The sequence below is a fragment of the Rhynchophorus ferrugineus genome, unplaced genomic scaffold (genome assembly GCF_030347505.1).
Source record: "Rhynchophorus ferrugineus isolate W39M unplaced genomic scaffold, kcgeb_rfMv2 rfM3, whole genome shotgun sequence".
NCBI classification, from domain to species: Eukaryota; Metazoa; Arthropoda; class Insecta; order Coleoptera; family Curculionidae; genus Rhynchophorus; species Rhynchophorus ferrugineus.
Genome location: NW_027472582.1, coordinates 60,407,856 through 60,424,853, shown reverse-complemented (window position 1 = coordinate 60,424,853; position 16,998 = coordinate 60,407,856). Strand labels below are relative to the sequence as shown.

The following is a 16,998-nucleotide window of genomic DNA, read 5'->3' as shown; positions in this document are numbered from 1 at the left end:
ACAGAAAAAAATGTACAATATATTCAATTTTAAGTACTCCCGAAGAATATTAATATACCCTAAGGTACTACCCAATCGATAAAATATGTGCGAGGTCAGTGAAGTGCGTAAGTTAACAAATGTAGTACCATTACTGGACGTATTTAAATCAATAGTAGATTAAGATTTAGATACATAATATTTTAAGATATTAAGGAAATTATTATATGGTTGCTATAGCGGTTTAATGTCCAGACCGCTTACGTCGTGTATTAAAAATATTTCATATTCAGGAAACCCAAAACAAAATCACAGGAATAGATTAATGAATTTCACTATTATATATTGTATAGTCAGAAATAAACTATTCAACAAGTCTAAAAGTGAGAAAAGAGACCGAATCACGTCTCCAGAACTCTATAGCAAAGCGCCAAACTAGTCACACAATTTTTTAGTATTTATTAGTATATATATTTTGTCACTTTTATTTTATTTAACAAACTTAACTAAGTTCATATAGTGAAGTATCGGGCGTCATTCTCTATTTTGATTATACTAAATTACAATATTCATATGGCATATGGGACAATGTTTTCATATAAAACATATAACACCAAACACACGATATAAATATGGTATAAAATTTATTAGAATCCAACACTGGAAAGTAGATTCCAATTCCCGATCATTAGAATTATATTATTTACATTAGCTGGGTTATGATTATAATCTTCAATGATATTTTGATCAGGCTGAATCACAAAACGTTGAAAAACAAGTATTTAGTTCACAGTACAAGAGAACATTATGACGTCACGTGAGACAATATTTTTATCTTACATTCTACACGTACACTGGTGCATGAAAGTAGGACATAATTATTTGATGCATTCTGTTAGATACTCGAAAACAAATATACACCAACAATTACTAACAACCTACAAAATAGTAGATTAAAACTAAAAATTAAAGAATTTACAGTCACAGACAACAACAAAATTAAAAATAATTGTTTATAGACGAACGATTTGTTGTTAATTATTACGCTTACCAAGAAAAAAAAATCGTTATTAACTGTCTAGACATAAAAGTAGGACAACCTTGCCTAACACGAAAATCTCTAAGCTAGTACGCTTTTGCCGCATTATTCGGTAGAAATTTCCTTTGGACCTCGCCTGAAAAAAAGAACGTGGCCACCCTTCACCCACGCTTATTTCTCTTCAAAATTGCGGACCATTGCAAAAATTCAAAGGTATTAACGTTTATCAGGTTTAAAGACTATTTAGAAAAAATTATATTCAACTGTTGTAAACAAAACCATTAAAAACGAACAAAACAATTTTTGCAGCCACGAGGCAAACGCCGCAGTCATTCGCCTCCACGTGGTATCGTCCACGAGCAAAACTCTAAGGCAGGTCACGCTTGTGGATGGAGCGGGGTGCGAGACGAGGGGGGCGCGCACTACGTCGGCGCAATTCGGCTACATTCGCTGCCGTGTTCGCTGACGGTAAACATTTAGTAAGATTTTGGCTATTGCAAGTGTGGTTTAAATTTGGAAAGTGTTCAGTTTTTAATGAGGACTGAACCTGTGTAAACACTAGATCACCTAGTTCGATCGACGTTCCACGGAAAGTTGAGTCAGTCAAGACGATTTCGTTAGTGCTTCGGTTTTTCATTTAAGACTTTTAACTGATATGGTTAATTATTGTAATACAAACTTCAGAAAAGTTTTCCTGTCCACTGTTTTATTTTGTAAGTATTTATCTATCTGTAAAAATCAAATACTTTATTATATTATAAATATATGTATGAATTATGATGCATGAGTAATGATTTGTTGATATATTTGGGTAATTCTATAACCTAGGCTAACTTTGATAATTTAATTAGCATTTTGTTTAAAAGGAAAAACCCAGGTATTATTTTGATTTAATACAGATGTAATTTTTTACGTTGAGATATAATTGCTGATACAGTCATTTGAAGCTGACATGGGAGTTAAGACAGTAAGATTGGGATAGTGTATTTTCACTTGAAACATCTGAAGAAACGAGGTCATCGAAAATAACATATAGATTATATGACAAATATTTTTTCGGGTTTAAAGCCTTTTGTTTTGATTTTTTTTTCAACACACTTTTTCCTTTTTTAAAAATAAATTTATAAGTGTCGGATGACCTAGACCATTTATGAAACAAATTATAAATATCGGTATCAATCAATATCGACATAATCGTGTCAAAATTAACAAAAACAAAAAACAATCCAACCAGATGTTTGTGGTGATAGAGTCGTGGCTTGTCTTTGGCGTGAGAAAGTTGTTTTTTAACGATATTGTGATTGTGCAACTTCGTATCGAAAATATATACGAAAATTATAACACAAACAATTTCGTCAGACGTGTTTATCGGAGAGTTAAATACTCTTCTATAAATTCTAGTTGTATTCAGTAAGGCGAATCATCTCAAAAGGCCATCCAAAATACCATGTCCCGCAATTTTAGAGCGAAATGTTCCGGTGCAAGAATCAATATCCCGTGAAATTCGGAAATTTCACGACCAACGGCAACGTCGCAGGCGAAAAGGGGATCGTAGCCCGCGACCTACGTCTCATATTAGATTGTCGAGGTCGGCGCTCGCTGTAAAAAATCAACCGACGGAGACACGTGGAGGCGAATGACTAGGGCGCGCAGCTCGTGGCGTTCCGCATCGGGTTGGCCGTGCCGCGGTCGTCAACGGCGGCCGAGGTGCTTCGCCTCCGAGCGGCCGATGCATCGCCGCTCGTGGAACGCCGCTCCGTCCGGACGAAAATAGATGTTCTTTTGTTTGTCGAGGCGTATGTGATTTTTTACGATTCTTTTACTGTCGAGGGACAGGTTGTTTTCTGTTGTTTGGTTGTTGATGCGTCAATCATCCTGATCGTAGTTTATTCAAATGGTGAAAAATAGCCGGGGTAATTTCTCCCGAATCATGTTTTTTCTTCGCGATGTTTTGAATTGGTATCTCGTGGAAAAATACTAAGCGACTGTAGTAAACACCCACATTGTTTTTTAGGAACTCAAACTATTTTTAATGTTAATTAAGTTGCGGTGTCAGCATAATATTGTAATAGTATTTTATTGTTACAGCTTCTGAGAATCTTGAGAATTTTTAGTATCAAAGTTCATATTTTTATTAGCTTTGGAGATTACTCGCAATTCCTTTGGCATTCTTTTATTAATATCTCTTAAAACAATTTTTAAAAAGTAGTCGAAATCAAATAGATTTGGTTAATGAGTAAATTTATATAGACTAGCCTTAGTGTTACGAAATATTTGATTTATTTTACAAAACAATTATTTTATTGAAATATTAACTGTCGGTAGACTTGTTTTTTGTTTATTCAGACAACTTGCCTGTCACTGTCAATGTTTTAAAGTTAACTATGTTTTCTCGATTAATACGAATATCTTTTGTTGTTTAATCTATTTTCGTAATGATTACGTTATAATAAACTGTTTCAGTGTCGTGATATATTTGTACTGATAGACCATGAATACATTGTTTTAAAAATATAGTTGGTGTTTGTTTGGTGACTTCTTGTTTCTTGAAACAATAAAAAACGGGTCTAATTAATGAGTAAATAGGATACGGACTAACCTTGAGACTGTCAAACGTTTCTCAACCGCAGAGAGATTAGAAATCAAATTGTTGAAACTAAAATCACCTGATTGAAAACATTGTTTATTCGAACGCTTGCTCAAATTGTTGAGTGTTACGTTAGCAGTGACATTAGGACCCTGGTATATATCGCCATTTATTGGATGAGTTTCGTTTGTTTATTATAATATACAATATATCTGGTTGTAATGATCTCTCAAGAACGAGGGGGAAACATTTAAGATAGTCCTACACATGTAATAAATAGGTCAAATAATTTATTAATTTCAATGCACATGTTTTAGATTTATATTCTATTAAAAAGTATACCACATGCACTGGCACGGAGTGCTTTTTGGTGCTGCAGTTTTCTTTTAACTTAGCTAGTGAACTAATTTTACCAATGATTGTCGTATGTATTGACTATACCATGGGCTATTAAATGATCTTAAGTAATTAATATAATATATCTGTAGGTGTTGGCTGATGTATGCTAATTTTAAATATTTAATTTGGACCTAACCTATGAAAATTAGACTACGTTTCGGTAAACTTAAGACAAGTTTGTTATAGCACTAAAGACTGAATAAACCTAAATTTATTGGAAATTCTTTAATCACATTTTTCATGCTAATAGTAATATAAAATCAAGGTATTTTATAACGACTTGTAATATAAGCGTTATTCTAAGTAGATAATATATAATGATTTAATACATAATAGTGAATATAAGAAAACTCTTGTAGTAGAATAAGTATAGTTCGTTTTTATGGCCATATCAATGAAGTGATGTATGTGCTTTTATACTTAACTCCATAAGGTATTTATATATGAATAAATATTGAATAAACAATTTAGAGTTGATTTTTTTACAAATCATAAAGAATGTAGTTTCAATTTTGGCAAATATTTCTAAATTGTAAAATTATAATAAACTACAGTCGTCACGGTTGGCGCAGTGGTCAAGGCAATAAGATGGCCCTCCTACTGCTGCGATAGTCACTGGTTCGGATCCTGCTGGGGCTTAGATGTACTTTATGTTTGTGGTAGTAATTGTAAATGCCTTTATAGACATCTATGGAAAATTTGACAAGGAATAACCATCCCATTTACGGCAATAAACAGGCAGGGCAAGACCTGATGACTTCTGATATAGACTCTAAGTTGCCCACTGTCAAGTCGGTAGGCTTAATGCGGTGGACAGTGGTTCGGAGCCCATGTTAAACAGTAGATGCAGTCCAAATAATCCCTCATGGGTAAAAAGGAGACTCTAAAATATATAAAAAAACAAACTACACATGAATTCTTGTACTACTCATTAAAATCAAATGTTACGAGTGCATTTTAGTACATAATATTGGGTTTGGAAGAAAGTAGATTTGATCGTATAGCCTGAGGGAATGAAAGAATTTGAATAATTTTATCGGCTCGATTAAAAACATGGATTACACGTCATTTGCGTGAATTAATGAATATTGGTACTTTGTCCTTTTACTTTTTTCTCATCACATTAATACGCTTCCACTCATACCATTTCTTCTTTACAATTTTTTTGTTATTAAATCAACTAATTCTGCAACGAAAGCATTCTGTTAAATTACGTCATTAAACATTCTCTTCGAGATAATCGTGAATGTGAAAACCGAATCGAAGAATCATTTAAAGTGCATTCTCGAAATCACTTTCAACAACCAAACTTGCAAGAAAATTCACCTTACTTGGCGCAGTGATCAAAGCGACAGGACGGTCGTTCGAATCCCACTGGGGCATGATCGTAAATTTATGTTTGCGATTGTCCAAAAGCAAGAGTGCAAAAACTGACAAGGGAAGTGATCCCAATCAGGCTGGGTAAGATCGGATTCTGGGAAGATTTCTAAGTTGGTGGGCTTAATGCCGAGGATCGTAGTTCGGAGCCCACGTTAAACAGACGTCCAGTTCAGACAAACCCTTGTTGGTAAAAAGAAGACTAGTAGAAGGAGACAAGAAGAAACTTCTATCCTAAGGGACATAGTTTGAAAGGGGCGAAATACTTTTAGTATAATTGTAATAAAAGTTATCCATTATCATCTGATGATCATATCGGAAATATGAGATAATATGAAATATTACTACAAGGCAAATATGTAACTTATAAAAGAAATGTGGCGTTTAAAGAAAGTTTTTTTAATATTTTATATAGTCCGTTCCATAAAACAGTGAGCTCATGTCGTCTAAATTTATGAACGTATGCGTGAAAATGTCGCAATGTTGTCGCATCTACTTTGGGTTTTAGTTCATTTTGGCATTGACATATAACTAAATTCTAATTGAAATAAATTAATGAAACAAATATCAAATATAATTTATATTAAGTAATGATAGCAATATACGCTAAACAAGCAAAGCGCCAAAATAACGTTTGCCGGTTTATAACCGCTAATTATTATCATTAGAAGTTTTGAAGAATTTTGCAGATGTTTGACAACCAATTTTGTACGCTGATTCGGTTACATGTTTGAACGTATCAGATAGCCTTGTACCTCTTTTTAACTAAGATCAAATGAGAAGGAAAACATCCGACATCATGATGACGTTACTTCACAGTTATTTTGAATATATTATAGTTTATAGGGTATAATGTAATATATGGGAATGAGGTACATAATAATTGAGTTCAACTACACGTTCAATACGAAAATCGTTTGAATCTCCGGATTTGCTTGCGGCTGCATCATATTGCGAAGATGGTGTAGATATACCCAACGTTGTACATGTTATATTTGACGTATTGTGTAATGATTTGGTAGGAAACCAGTTCAATTTCGGGTAAGAACGACCACAACTGCATCGAAAGTAACGAAGCCTCGCACAAAATCCGGTCCAAGAGCCGTGGAAAGAAAGGGGGGGCTTCCGTGGAGTTCAACGACCCAGCTCGTAGAGCGAACGGGGTTCCCTGGTCGCGTTTTTGGTAACAACAGCGACCGTGCGGTGGCCCGGGTCAAAAACCCAGTTGAGCACCTGCCCCCTTTCCCCCTGCCGCGCCGCAGTTCACCACCGTCCGACCGATCATCGGCTCCCTCCCGTCCCCCTCGACACGCATTGGGCGTGGTTCGCTTTCCCTCTCTGTCCGACGCTAGTCCCGTCTCTACGCTACGCAAAAGCGTTGCGTTCAGTGTACTACGTGACGTGTTTTCGAGCGGTGCCAGTCCCGAGCGGATGGTAGTTTCTCGTTCTGCTCTCGACTCATAATTTTCGGGAGATATCCACGTCGTCGTTGTCGGTATGGCTCAGGCCGACAAGGAGAAGGTTTTGAGCGAAAAAATGATCCGGAGTCTATTGATGCGGTGCTCCAACGGCAAAAAAGACAACCCGAAGACGGAAGGAAAGAATCCTGGTGGGTTTGACTTTTTTTTTTCATTTTATATACCCATTATTATTCTCCTGGATAGTATTGTTTCTACGCATAGTCAGTTGACCTGTTTCCATCAAAATCCAAGGGTAATAACCGCTCCTGACGGTATGCGCATGATCCTCACCTATAGAAAAAAGTCATCGCGAATGTTTGGTATAAAACTATTGTTGTTTTGGCACTGAAAAGAAAGTACCAATGATAACATCGAATTGTTGGTGGTTTCACTGTCAGGTAATCAATATTTTTATATCTTTATTGGTTCGGATTTGTTGTTCTTAATGAAAATACAATAATAATTTTGTAGTACAGCATTGAGAAATTTAGGTCACGGATATTTATAATTGATTTCGGTTTTTCCTAGGCATATTCCCATTAACTAGCCATGAAAGTATCTGAATAAATTACATTATAGACTTTACTATTATATGTTACGTCAATTTATATAAAAAAATCCAGGAGAATATTTGTTTTTATTTAATAAAACTTATACTATGCCCGCACTGCTACATTATTCGATATTCTAACAATAATTAAATTAACATCATATATTTTAATTATCGCTACAGTTTGCACCAACAGCTGACGCATCTGTTAAAATATCATCCAATAAAATGAATACCATGTTTGTCATATTTTTAGCCATTATGTCAAAGTAAGGTCGCCATTTTAACTCGGAAATTCAGAGAGCATATTGTTTTTAATTGTGACTAGTAGTAACTAATATGATCTAACTTAACGGAGAATTGTAAAAGTACATCATTAGTATCGGTTCTAACAGATCTTTTTTATTATTATACTAACAGAATCTTCGAGATGTGTTTAGTCATTATGTCAAAATGTAGACGCCATTTTTATGTAAAACAAGGAGAAAGTACACGGTTCTTAATTATGACTCATTTTCATTCATTTTATGACCTACACTACAACCGCACTATTAAAAATATAGTACGCCTTACACTTTTGCAAGGCTTCTTTTGATATGGCCATTTTTTAACACTTTAGTTTTCCAAAATTTCTGTCTTGATGCTTTTGTATAACATAAAAAAAAATTAATATCGGCATTGGTGTATTTTTAGTCATTATATCAAAATGTAGACGTCATTTTTATGTAAAACAAGGAGTAAGTACACTGTTTTTAATTATGACTCATCTTCATTCGTATTATGACCTACACTACAACCACACTATTAAAAATATAGCACACCTTACACTTTTACAATCCTTATTTTGATATGGCAATTTTTTAACACTTTAGTTTTTTAAAATTTCTGTCTTGATGCTTTTGTATCGGTACTAATGCATCTATTCATAACATAAAAGAAAATTAATATCGGCATTGGTGTATTTTTAGTCGTTATATCAAAATGTAGACGCCATTTTTATGTAAAACAAGGAGTAAGTACACTGTTTTTAATTATGATTCATCTTCATTCGTATTATGACCTACACTACAACCACACTATTAAAAATATAGCACACCTTACACTTTTACAATCCTTATTTTGATGTGGCAATTTTTTAACACTTTAGTTTTCTAAAATTTCTGTCTTGATGCTTTTGTATCGGTACTAATGCATCTATTCATAACATAAAAGAAAATTAATATCGGCATTGGTGTATTTTTAGCCATTATGTCAAAGCATGGACGCCATTTTAAGTAGAACATTGAGAAAGTGTACAGTTTTTAGTTACGACTCATTCATTCATATTATCTTCTTATTTTTTAATGGTATTCCAGTATCAGCCAGCAAGTATCTATTATATTTTCTAATAACGTTCGTTAATAATACATAACTGAAATTTTGGGATCTCTATGAGTCCGTATTTGTTATTATCACATAATCATTTTTTCCTTAGGTCATACCTTATAATAACCTACACTATAAAATCATAGGACGTATTAAAAGTCCATCATATATATTGTAATGCATTAAATTGGTTCTTGTGGTTCAATAGTCCGCCCTGTAGGCAATAAACATTTCTTATGATAATTATTTTTTACGTTACATGTAGATCACTTTAGTAATCGCCTATGTAAAATTTCTATTTCTAAATCTTACTCTAAAGTCTATATCTATCTATTGATCAGATGGGAAGGTAGTAAACGTTCTAATACTTCACTATTGTCACTCATACTTAGCTAGCTGATTGGAACACATTTCAGTGCATTGACTTCAGTACTTAACACTAATACTTTGAATTGTACTCATTATGGATTCTTGAGTAACCGCTGAATGATGGCTATATTAGATTATTTTAGCCCAAATGGGCATAGGTATTGCGTTTGACAGTAATACCTTATTATCTAGAGTTGTTTTCGTTTCTTCCATGTTAGGCGTCAGTCAGTGTTTAGATGCGCGTCAAGATATATTTAGCATCCACCGCTTGATAAAAATGTCAAAATCTGCCTAAACTAAACTATTATTATAGCACTAAATATTTTAAGTACAATTTTGTCTTTTATTATTTCTTTACTTTGTTTTTTTTTGTTTAATGTTTGGTATTTGATATAATGGTTAACCAATTGATATAATGGATCCGTATATATCAATATTATCTGAGAAAATGAACAGAATGTGTATGTATTAAATATTTAATTATTTATGTATGGATTTTATAGATATCCATAGCCATAAATGATTTAGTATCATTGGACTTATTGAATTAAAACTTTAAAATATATAATAATTCATTAAAACTGTTCATTGCTATTAAAACTAATATAATTTACATAGATTCAGTAAAAAATATTGTCTATTCATTATTCATAAATTTTAAAGTGATTTTCAGTAGATTAACTATATTTGTTTTATCATTATTTCTAATAATACGTCGAACGATGAATGTTTTAACTGCTGTCGGTGTATTATTACACTATCACACGTGTTTCCAATAAACGTTTATCTTACCGACACTTAACTTACTATGACGCTTTGCTTCGTTAATAACTCAAAATTTATCGTGCGATATTCTAATCTTCCTTGCAAATTTTCAGAATGGTTTTTTTGTATGTGTGCGATTTCGGAATCGAGATAATTACGTCAGATCTTGTCGTGTTTACGCATATGTGAAATATTTCCCCGAAAAAATAAAAATAACATTGTCATAACAGATAAAAACACGCGCTATGAAGTAGAGTTGAGTATGCGCCGGTGATGTCTTATGCTGATATAGTCCGTATTTTCCTAGAAATTAGGGTTGAGCTTTGGTTTATTTTACACGGAGCCACTGTACGGCCACGCTTATCTAAGGACCGATAAATCCCACCGAATTATTTTTGTTAGCTTATGATAAACGGGCGTTCATGAGGTTGATTTTGTTGTTTTTGTTGTGGGGTGATTATCTGACCAATGAGTGATGGGAAAACAACTAGAAACATCAATTTCAGTACTCCAAAATTACTGTGTAAAATCATTATTTTTTTGGTTGGAACAAGATGGGTGGGTTAGGTGCTTTAATTGTAAGAAAATATAAAAATATTGATATGTCAACTCTAAAAAATATTGATATTCTAAAAAGTAGTGATATTTTTAATAAATCTTTAATATTAAGTATTGAAATGCACTAAGAGGTATTTTAGAATGTTTAAGAAATATCTTTAATTCATTTTTGAAAAAATATCGGCTGACAAAAATATCGATACATCGGTCAAAAGATATCCAAAAATATCGATATTTTTTCGGCATCCCTAATCACACGCACGCAATAAGACATTTATGCACTATCAATATTTTGAAAAGTATATCAGCTTCCTTATTAAAAAAAATATATCGATATATCGGAGAACTAAAATATATCAATAACTTTTTTAATACTATCGATATTTCTTCACTTCATTTCTAATTTTTCACGCAAAATTCTTTTGATGGCCAGTGGAGAAATATCAAGGCAAAAGTTCGATATGATATTCCTTCAAAAGACTTAGGTTTTCGTATCGAACACTTCAGTACTCCTTTATTTCGTTTTTTATATTGATATTTTAATTTAAAACTCAAAATTCGATATAATAGTTTGCAACTATTGATATTTTCTTGAAAGAATATGGATATTAAATAATATCAACATATTGACATCTCTTCGGCCTTCTTAGTAATCTGAATGAGACTCACCAGTAGTAGATCTAGGAGGGGGACTAAGGGACATGATGAAAGAACAACAAGAAAAGCTGTCTTGGATTATTCATCAGTTGTATCTTTAAGTCCTTTTCCAAAACTCAGCTATATATTTAGAAGGGTTGATCTGAACCCAGGTATTGAATTAGACAAAACAACCCATTAATTTCATAATTCATATTTTATTTATAATATATTTCGACAACTCAAAATTTTGTGTATTAATAAAATTCTAATTTGTACTTGTTTTTGTTTTAGAAGAAAATTGGCCGGTGCCGGAAATGGTTGGATTCTACAGTCAAGCTGCTCTGCCTGTTCCGTCTGCCTTACATTCTACCTCTGAAGATTTAGCCATTAAGAAGCTGGTGTGCAGCCCTGACCTACCCATACCGTCTTTTCCACCGCCGCAAAACCAACAGGCGCAAGCTACGGATCAGTGTCCCACGTGCCACAAAATGTTTCCCTCAAAGACCGCCCTACAATCGCATCAGCGCCAGGCGCACTTAAAGGACGAGAGTACCGACCCTTACAGGTGCAACATATGTTCGAAGACGTTCGCTGTACCTGCCAGGCTTACGCGCCATTATCGTACCCACACTGGCGAGAAACCGTTCCGATGCGAGTTCTGTGACAAGAGCTTCAGCGTAAAGGAGAACTTGAGCGTGCACAGGCGGATTCACACCAAAGAACGACCGTACAAGTGCGAGGTGTGTTCCCGGGCCTTTGAACATTCAGGGAAACTTCACAGACACATGCGCATTCACACGGGCGAGCGCCCACACAAATGTACCGTTTGTGCCAAAACATTCATCCAATCCGGACAGTTGGTGATTCACATGAGGACCCATACGGGCGAAAAACCCTACGTTTGCACCGTGTGCCAAAAGGGGTTCACGTGCAGTAAACAACTCAAGGTACACTCCCGCACTCACACGGGTGAAAAGCCGTATTCCTGCGAGATATGCGGCAAATCGTTCGGTTACAATCACGTGCTGAAACTACATCAGGTTGCTCACTATGGCGAGAAAGTCTACAAGTGCACAATTTGCAACGATACGTTCAATTCGAAGAAAAGCATGGAGGCTCATATCAAAAGTCATTCAGAGAGCGTGTCGGTTGGAGTTCAACATCCCCCGCAACCGCCGACGCCGCCATCGTCGAATCCATCGAGCGAATCTGGCGTCAGCGACAAAGAAAACATGAAAAGCAGCGAGGAAGACCTCCCGATGGAAACGCATTCAAGACCAGTTGATTCCGATCTGTATTATTTGTATTCCCGAGGTGCCATCTCGCCGGCATACCTGCAGAATTCGTATCCCGCATCATCCGCCGGTGTAGAATTACTCGCAGCGGCAGCTACCGCCAGAGAAAACGCTGACTTCTACGCCGCCCCAGGTCAGGATCTTCTTTTAAGTATTATGAAAACGCCGCAACCTTTAAGACATCCCGCTTATTTCCCCACTGCCCCTGCTCCCTCAGCACCTTTGACCGCTGGCGACGACATCAGGAAACGCGTGGAAGCCGCTTTAGTAATGGAGGACATGGCTTATTCGGAGGAAGAACGCGTCATGACACCACCGAATTCAAACCCGGTGTCACCAGCTCCTTCCGTCACTCCACCTCCGTCCTCGCCCGACCCAGAATTAAGTCTGCCACCCAGGAAACGATCGAGAATGATACAGAAATCCATGGAGGCTTCCATAGACCTATCGCCGGTCCGTTACAGTGTTATCCAGTATGCTGGAACCTCATAAGACTGTGCAATAGACACTTTTGTATTGAACTATTTTTTATAGATAAGCATATTAATAATGTCACTTTCGTTTTGGAAAAAGTTTTTTAAGTATCTTCACCTTTAGAATTAAGTTTTCATTATCTATCATCAAAATTTACAAAAGACACTTCGTTTATAACTAATATTTAGGCCATTTTTATATATATAACGTGAAATTTATAATGAAAAATCAAAAATAATATCGAAAGAAATTGATGTTTTGATGCTTTTTCCATCACAACTTTTATATAAAAAAACGTATTCATAAAGCTTTATATTTTTAACTTTTTGTAATTTTGCATAAGTTTTATATTGTAGGCAATCCCTTTTTCTTTCTGTGATAAGACTGTTTTATTTTATTTAATTTTCTTTGTAGTGTTATATATTTTTGTGGCAGTGCCTGTGGCGGGACAATTGCAATATAGTGTCTGTAGTTTGTGTGGAATCGCGTGAAATATTTTAGGTCTTAAGTCGAATTCGTTCGGTAGAATTATGGTTTCCGAAACAATAGTATTTTTCAAATAATTTTGCGGTCGAAACCATCATTCTCACGACATTACTTGCATTAATTTATAACCGAATCCCTGCTACTTCCGAACCCAGACTATACCTTATATATAAGAATCTATATATAAACAAATATTATATATACATTACTTTGTAGTATCTACTAATGAGAAAATAAGAATATTTTATATAATATCGGCAGTAGCAGTGATCGTTCGTCGTCATTTTAAATATATATATTTTTTGTTATTAACGGTTCCGATGAAATTGGAGCTTAATCAAATGTTGTAGTCGTGTTTTTTATGTTTTAAATGTTTCTTTCCATTTTTTAATATTAACGAATAACGTACTGTATATCTAAGTCTGAGCCATGGGCGAGTCGCTTGCCTATGGTCTAAATTATTCTATTCCTTACGTAATATTGTCGTAGTAGCTGTATCTATATTATTATTATTAAAAAAGCTGAAATAAATTGAAATAAAACTTTTGAACAAAACAGTTTGTTTTCTTAAACACATTTCTTTTATGATGTATTCGCTCTATTTTATCTATCATTAATTGGCTGATTTTAATTCCAATTAATAAATCCCAATTTCAATTTAACAAATATATTGCGAACAAGAATTGTTTAGCTAAAAAAATCATGATTTATATATTAATTTAGTATATAATGGTTTAAATATAGATTAAAACTTTGTCAACATTTTTAGTGTTAGTGGTGTGTATATTTGATTGGGTTTAAGATATACAATTTTATGCAACCAAATATATACATATCTGGTACCTAATTTTGCAACAAAGTCTTACTAAAGTTAATTTAAATATAAAAATTTAAAATTAATTTTATTATAGCTCTTCTCTTTATTCTTTTAAATTATTTAATTCAAATATATGGACGTGGAACATTATATGACAAATTGATCAATAGGATGTGGAATAATATTCATCCATTTTTTTGAACAATTGTGTACGTCATTTGAAGTTTTATCGATTCTAATATTCTGCAGCAATATGACGTCTATAATAATTATTTATTGTATAAAATGATTGACAATATTGATTATATTCGACCTAAAAGTTAGTAATATATTTGTATAATAAATACATTTTCAGTTTCTAAATTATTCGACTTTGAGTTACATATTTGTTGTACAAACGTATTTTAAAAGTGAAAAAAATTATAGTGTAATGAGAGTATCTTATTGAAATGTGTTTGCATCTAATATATAATTTTATATTTGAAAAATAAAAAAGTATAAAATGTAGTCACCATTTTATCAACAAAAGTCACATATGCAACCGACAGTACGTCAGTTCTGATTAACCTTAAAAGATGGCATGATAAGTGTTGTGATAATTAGAATTCATGACATGAATAAAACGAGTAAAACTTGTTATTTCATATGAAACTTTTTAATATATTTACAGATCTCCCTTTTTATTTCCTAGTTTCCACAAATTAAAGGGTGTATTTTGTACATGTTTCTAAAATACAAGAAAAATCATTATTTATGAAACAGTGTAGCATGATAATTATAAAATTAGCTGTATTATACTTCTTGGAACAGTTTAACTTAAAAATATACTTTAGATTTGTGGAGTTTATAACAAAATATTCATTTTAGTATTCATTTTCAGAATTTTCAGAAAATATTATTGATGAAATAAGTTACAACTCTTATTTACCTTTTATAACAACGCGCAAATTCAATATTCACGAACATTTATGTTTACAGTTTGTAATATTTGCACTATTTGGAAAATTTTAAAAGAACTTCACATAATGTTCATTACAGGGAACACAACACCTAACATCAATGATATAGATATCTCTTCGAAGTTTTAGTTTAGCTGTATTATAGTTATCTCGACTATATCCGATTAGTTCGTGTTATGTCCGCTAGATGCCAAACGTAGTGGTCTAATGATTTACTGGTTGGCAAACATTCCTTACACAAAATACATATGAAATGTTTGATTTGGATAGATGATACGATTATGAATATTAAATAATTTCAGATTATCCGACAGTTTCGGTTAGAGCTCTATTATATATTCAAGGGTTATTTGTTTACATGAAATTGTCGCACGGACCATCGAATTTCTCCATCTATCCAATAAAACAGTCAACGTATTTCATCAAAAACACGTCGTAATGTTGTCGAATTAACTTATAATTTTGGCTTACAGAGTCTGCTTATTTATAAGCTCTAATTTTTATCTTAATTAATTATAGTGCTACAATAGTTTATAGGTTAGAGTTATAACCTCTTATCACTACTGCTTTCAAGAATTTTGCATACGTCTGACAACAAGACGACTTTGACAGGCTCATCGGTTTACGTGCTAGAAGTAATCAGACAGCAATTTTAATCAAATACATTTTTAAATTAGTCATTATACTCTGTTATGAGCGAAACATGATTAATTTAATACATTGTGGTCGAATTTCGACCATTACCTTTTTATTACTAATTGACTTAATGTGACTATTTCTAACCAAATTTTTAGTAAGAAAAATAATGGTTTTGTGTGGCATATTGTCACAATTCCAAAAGCGCAAAATGTCATGGGTTAGTTAGTTCAGTAGAGCTATGAACATTGCCACATGATGGAACCAAAAAGATGTAGTGTATTACGAAGTATTAAAAACCAATGAAGCTCTTACTGCAGATATATTCTAAGGTTAATTAAATTGAAGGTACCTATTGTTGCAGAGAAAGAGGTAAAAGCCACATGTTGTAATAGTTGTGAGAGATACATTGTATCAATTTTTCTCAGTATATTTTTCTCAAATACAACCAGCTAATATGTTTAGATCTCTTTTATCTGTTTCTGACTAATTAAACTTTATACAAAATGTAAATATTAATATAAATAATGGATACATTTATCTTATACGAAATGTTTTAATAGTTTTTTAATGCCCCTAATCTATCCCTTTTTATTTATCTTTAATTGTGTTTACGAACAATCTACGCACGTACAAGTAGTAAACAACCATTCTCTTGTTGTTCTCTATCAATTTGTGTACTTTACAAATTGCACTTTGTTTGCTTTTTAATCCAGGACGTAGCGATGGCCATTTTTGGGATTTATGTTTTTACTTTTTCAGTAGCAGCACAGAATTTGTTTGTCGAGTTGGCTTTATGGGTATTTTTAATTTTATACTCCAAATTATAACCTCAATGTTCTGATATTTTATCAGTATGTATTTTGTATGAATAAATTCGATTTAATTTTCGTTTTTTTTTGAAAAAAAAAAGAAATTTATTTAAGGCAAAAAATTGTATCAAATTTCTTGTAAAGTAATTTCACTTGGATACAATATATTTATGTCAACAGTTTTATTTTATATTATATTGTTTATATTTATTTATTTTATTTATTATTTATTTATTGATATTTTTTATTTTTATATTTATTATAGCATTCAAATAATATTATTAATTAGATTGAACAGGCAGAAGGAATTATGAATACTAGAATTGTTATATCTTAATTATACAAAATAGTAGAAGTTGAACAATATATATTAATATATATTTTGTCTTTTAGAATACAATTAAATTTATATACTTATTTACACACTTTATA

The 16,998-nt window shown here is 33.0% G+C and overlaps 1 protein-coding gene and 1 long non-coding RNA gene across 3 annotated transcripts; one reads left to right on the top strand and one right to left on the bottom strand.

The window, feature by feature from the left end:
* Nucleotides 1-1,437: 1,437 nt before the first annotated feature.
* On the top strand, nucleotides 1,438-13,897 carry Kr-h1 (Kruppel-homolog 1). 2 transcript variants are annotated; one of them, XM_076399941.1, is made up of 2 exons: nucleotides 1,438-1,731; nucleotides 11,379-13,897. In XM_076399941.1, exon 2 carries the CDS (start codon nucleotides 11,402-11,404, stop codon nucleotides 12,872-12,874), a length of 1,473 nt encoding a protein of 490 aa, XP_076256056.1. In that variant the 5' UTR covers nucleotides 1,438-1,731; nucleotides 11,379-11,401; the 3' UTR covers nucleotides 12,875-13,897. The 2 variants fall into 2 exon arrangements, with proteins under 2 accessions (XP_076256056.1, XP_076256055.1); XM_076399940.1 differs by lacking the exon at nucleotides 1,438-1,731 and adding an exon at nucleotides 6,773-6,990.
* LOC143193617 (uncharacterized) lies at nucleotides 11,379-15,220 on the bottom strand. The gene is made up of 2 exons (XR_013005069.1): nucleotides 15,088-15,220; nucleotides 11,379-14,886 (listed from the first exon to the last, which is right to left on the bottom strand). It is a non-coding gene; the product is annotated as an uncharacterized LOC143193617 (long non-coding RNA).
* Between the last annotated feature and the right edge of the window lie 1,778 nt (nucleotides 15,221-16,998).

What these genes read in the sequence shown, in the direction of transcription:
- Kr-h1 (XM_076399940.1), top strand. Translation starts at nt 6,879, where the DNA reads ATGGCTCAGGCCGACAAGGAGAAGGTTTTGAGCGAAAAAATGATCCGG. An exon ending in GACGGAAGGAAAGAATCCTG is followed by an intron (nt 6,991 to 11,378) that starts GTGGGTTTGACT and finishes TTTTTGTTTTAG; the next exon opens with AAGAAAATTGGCCGGTGCCG.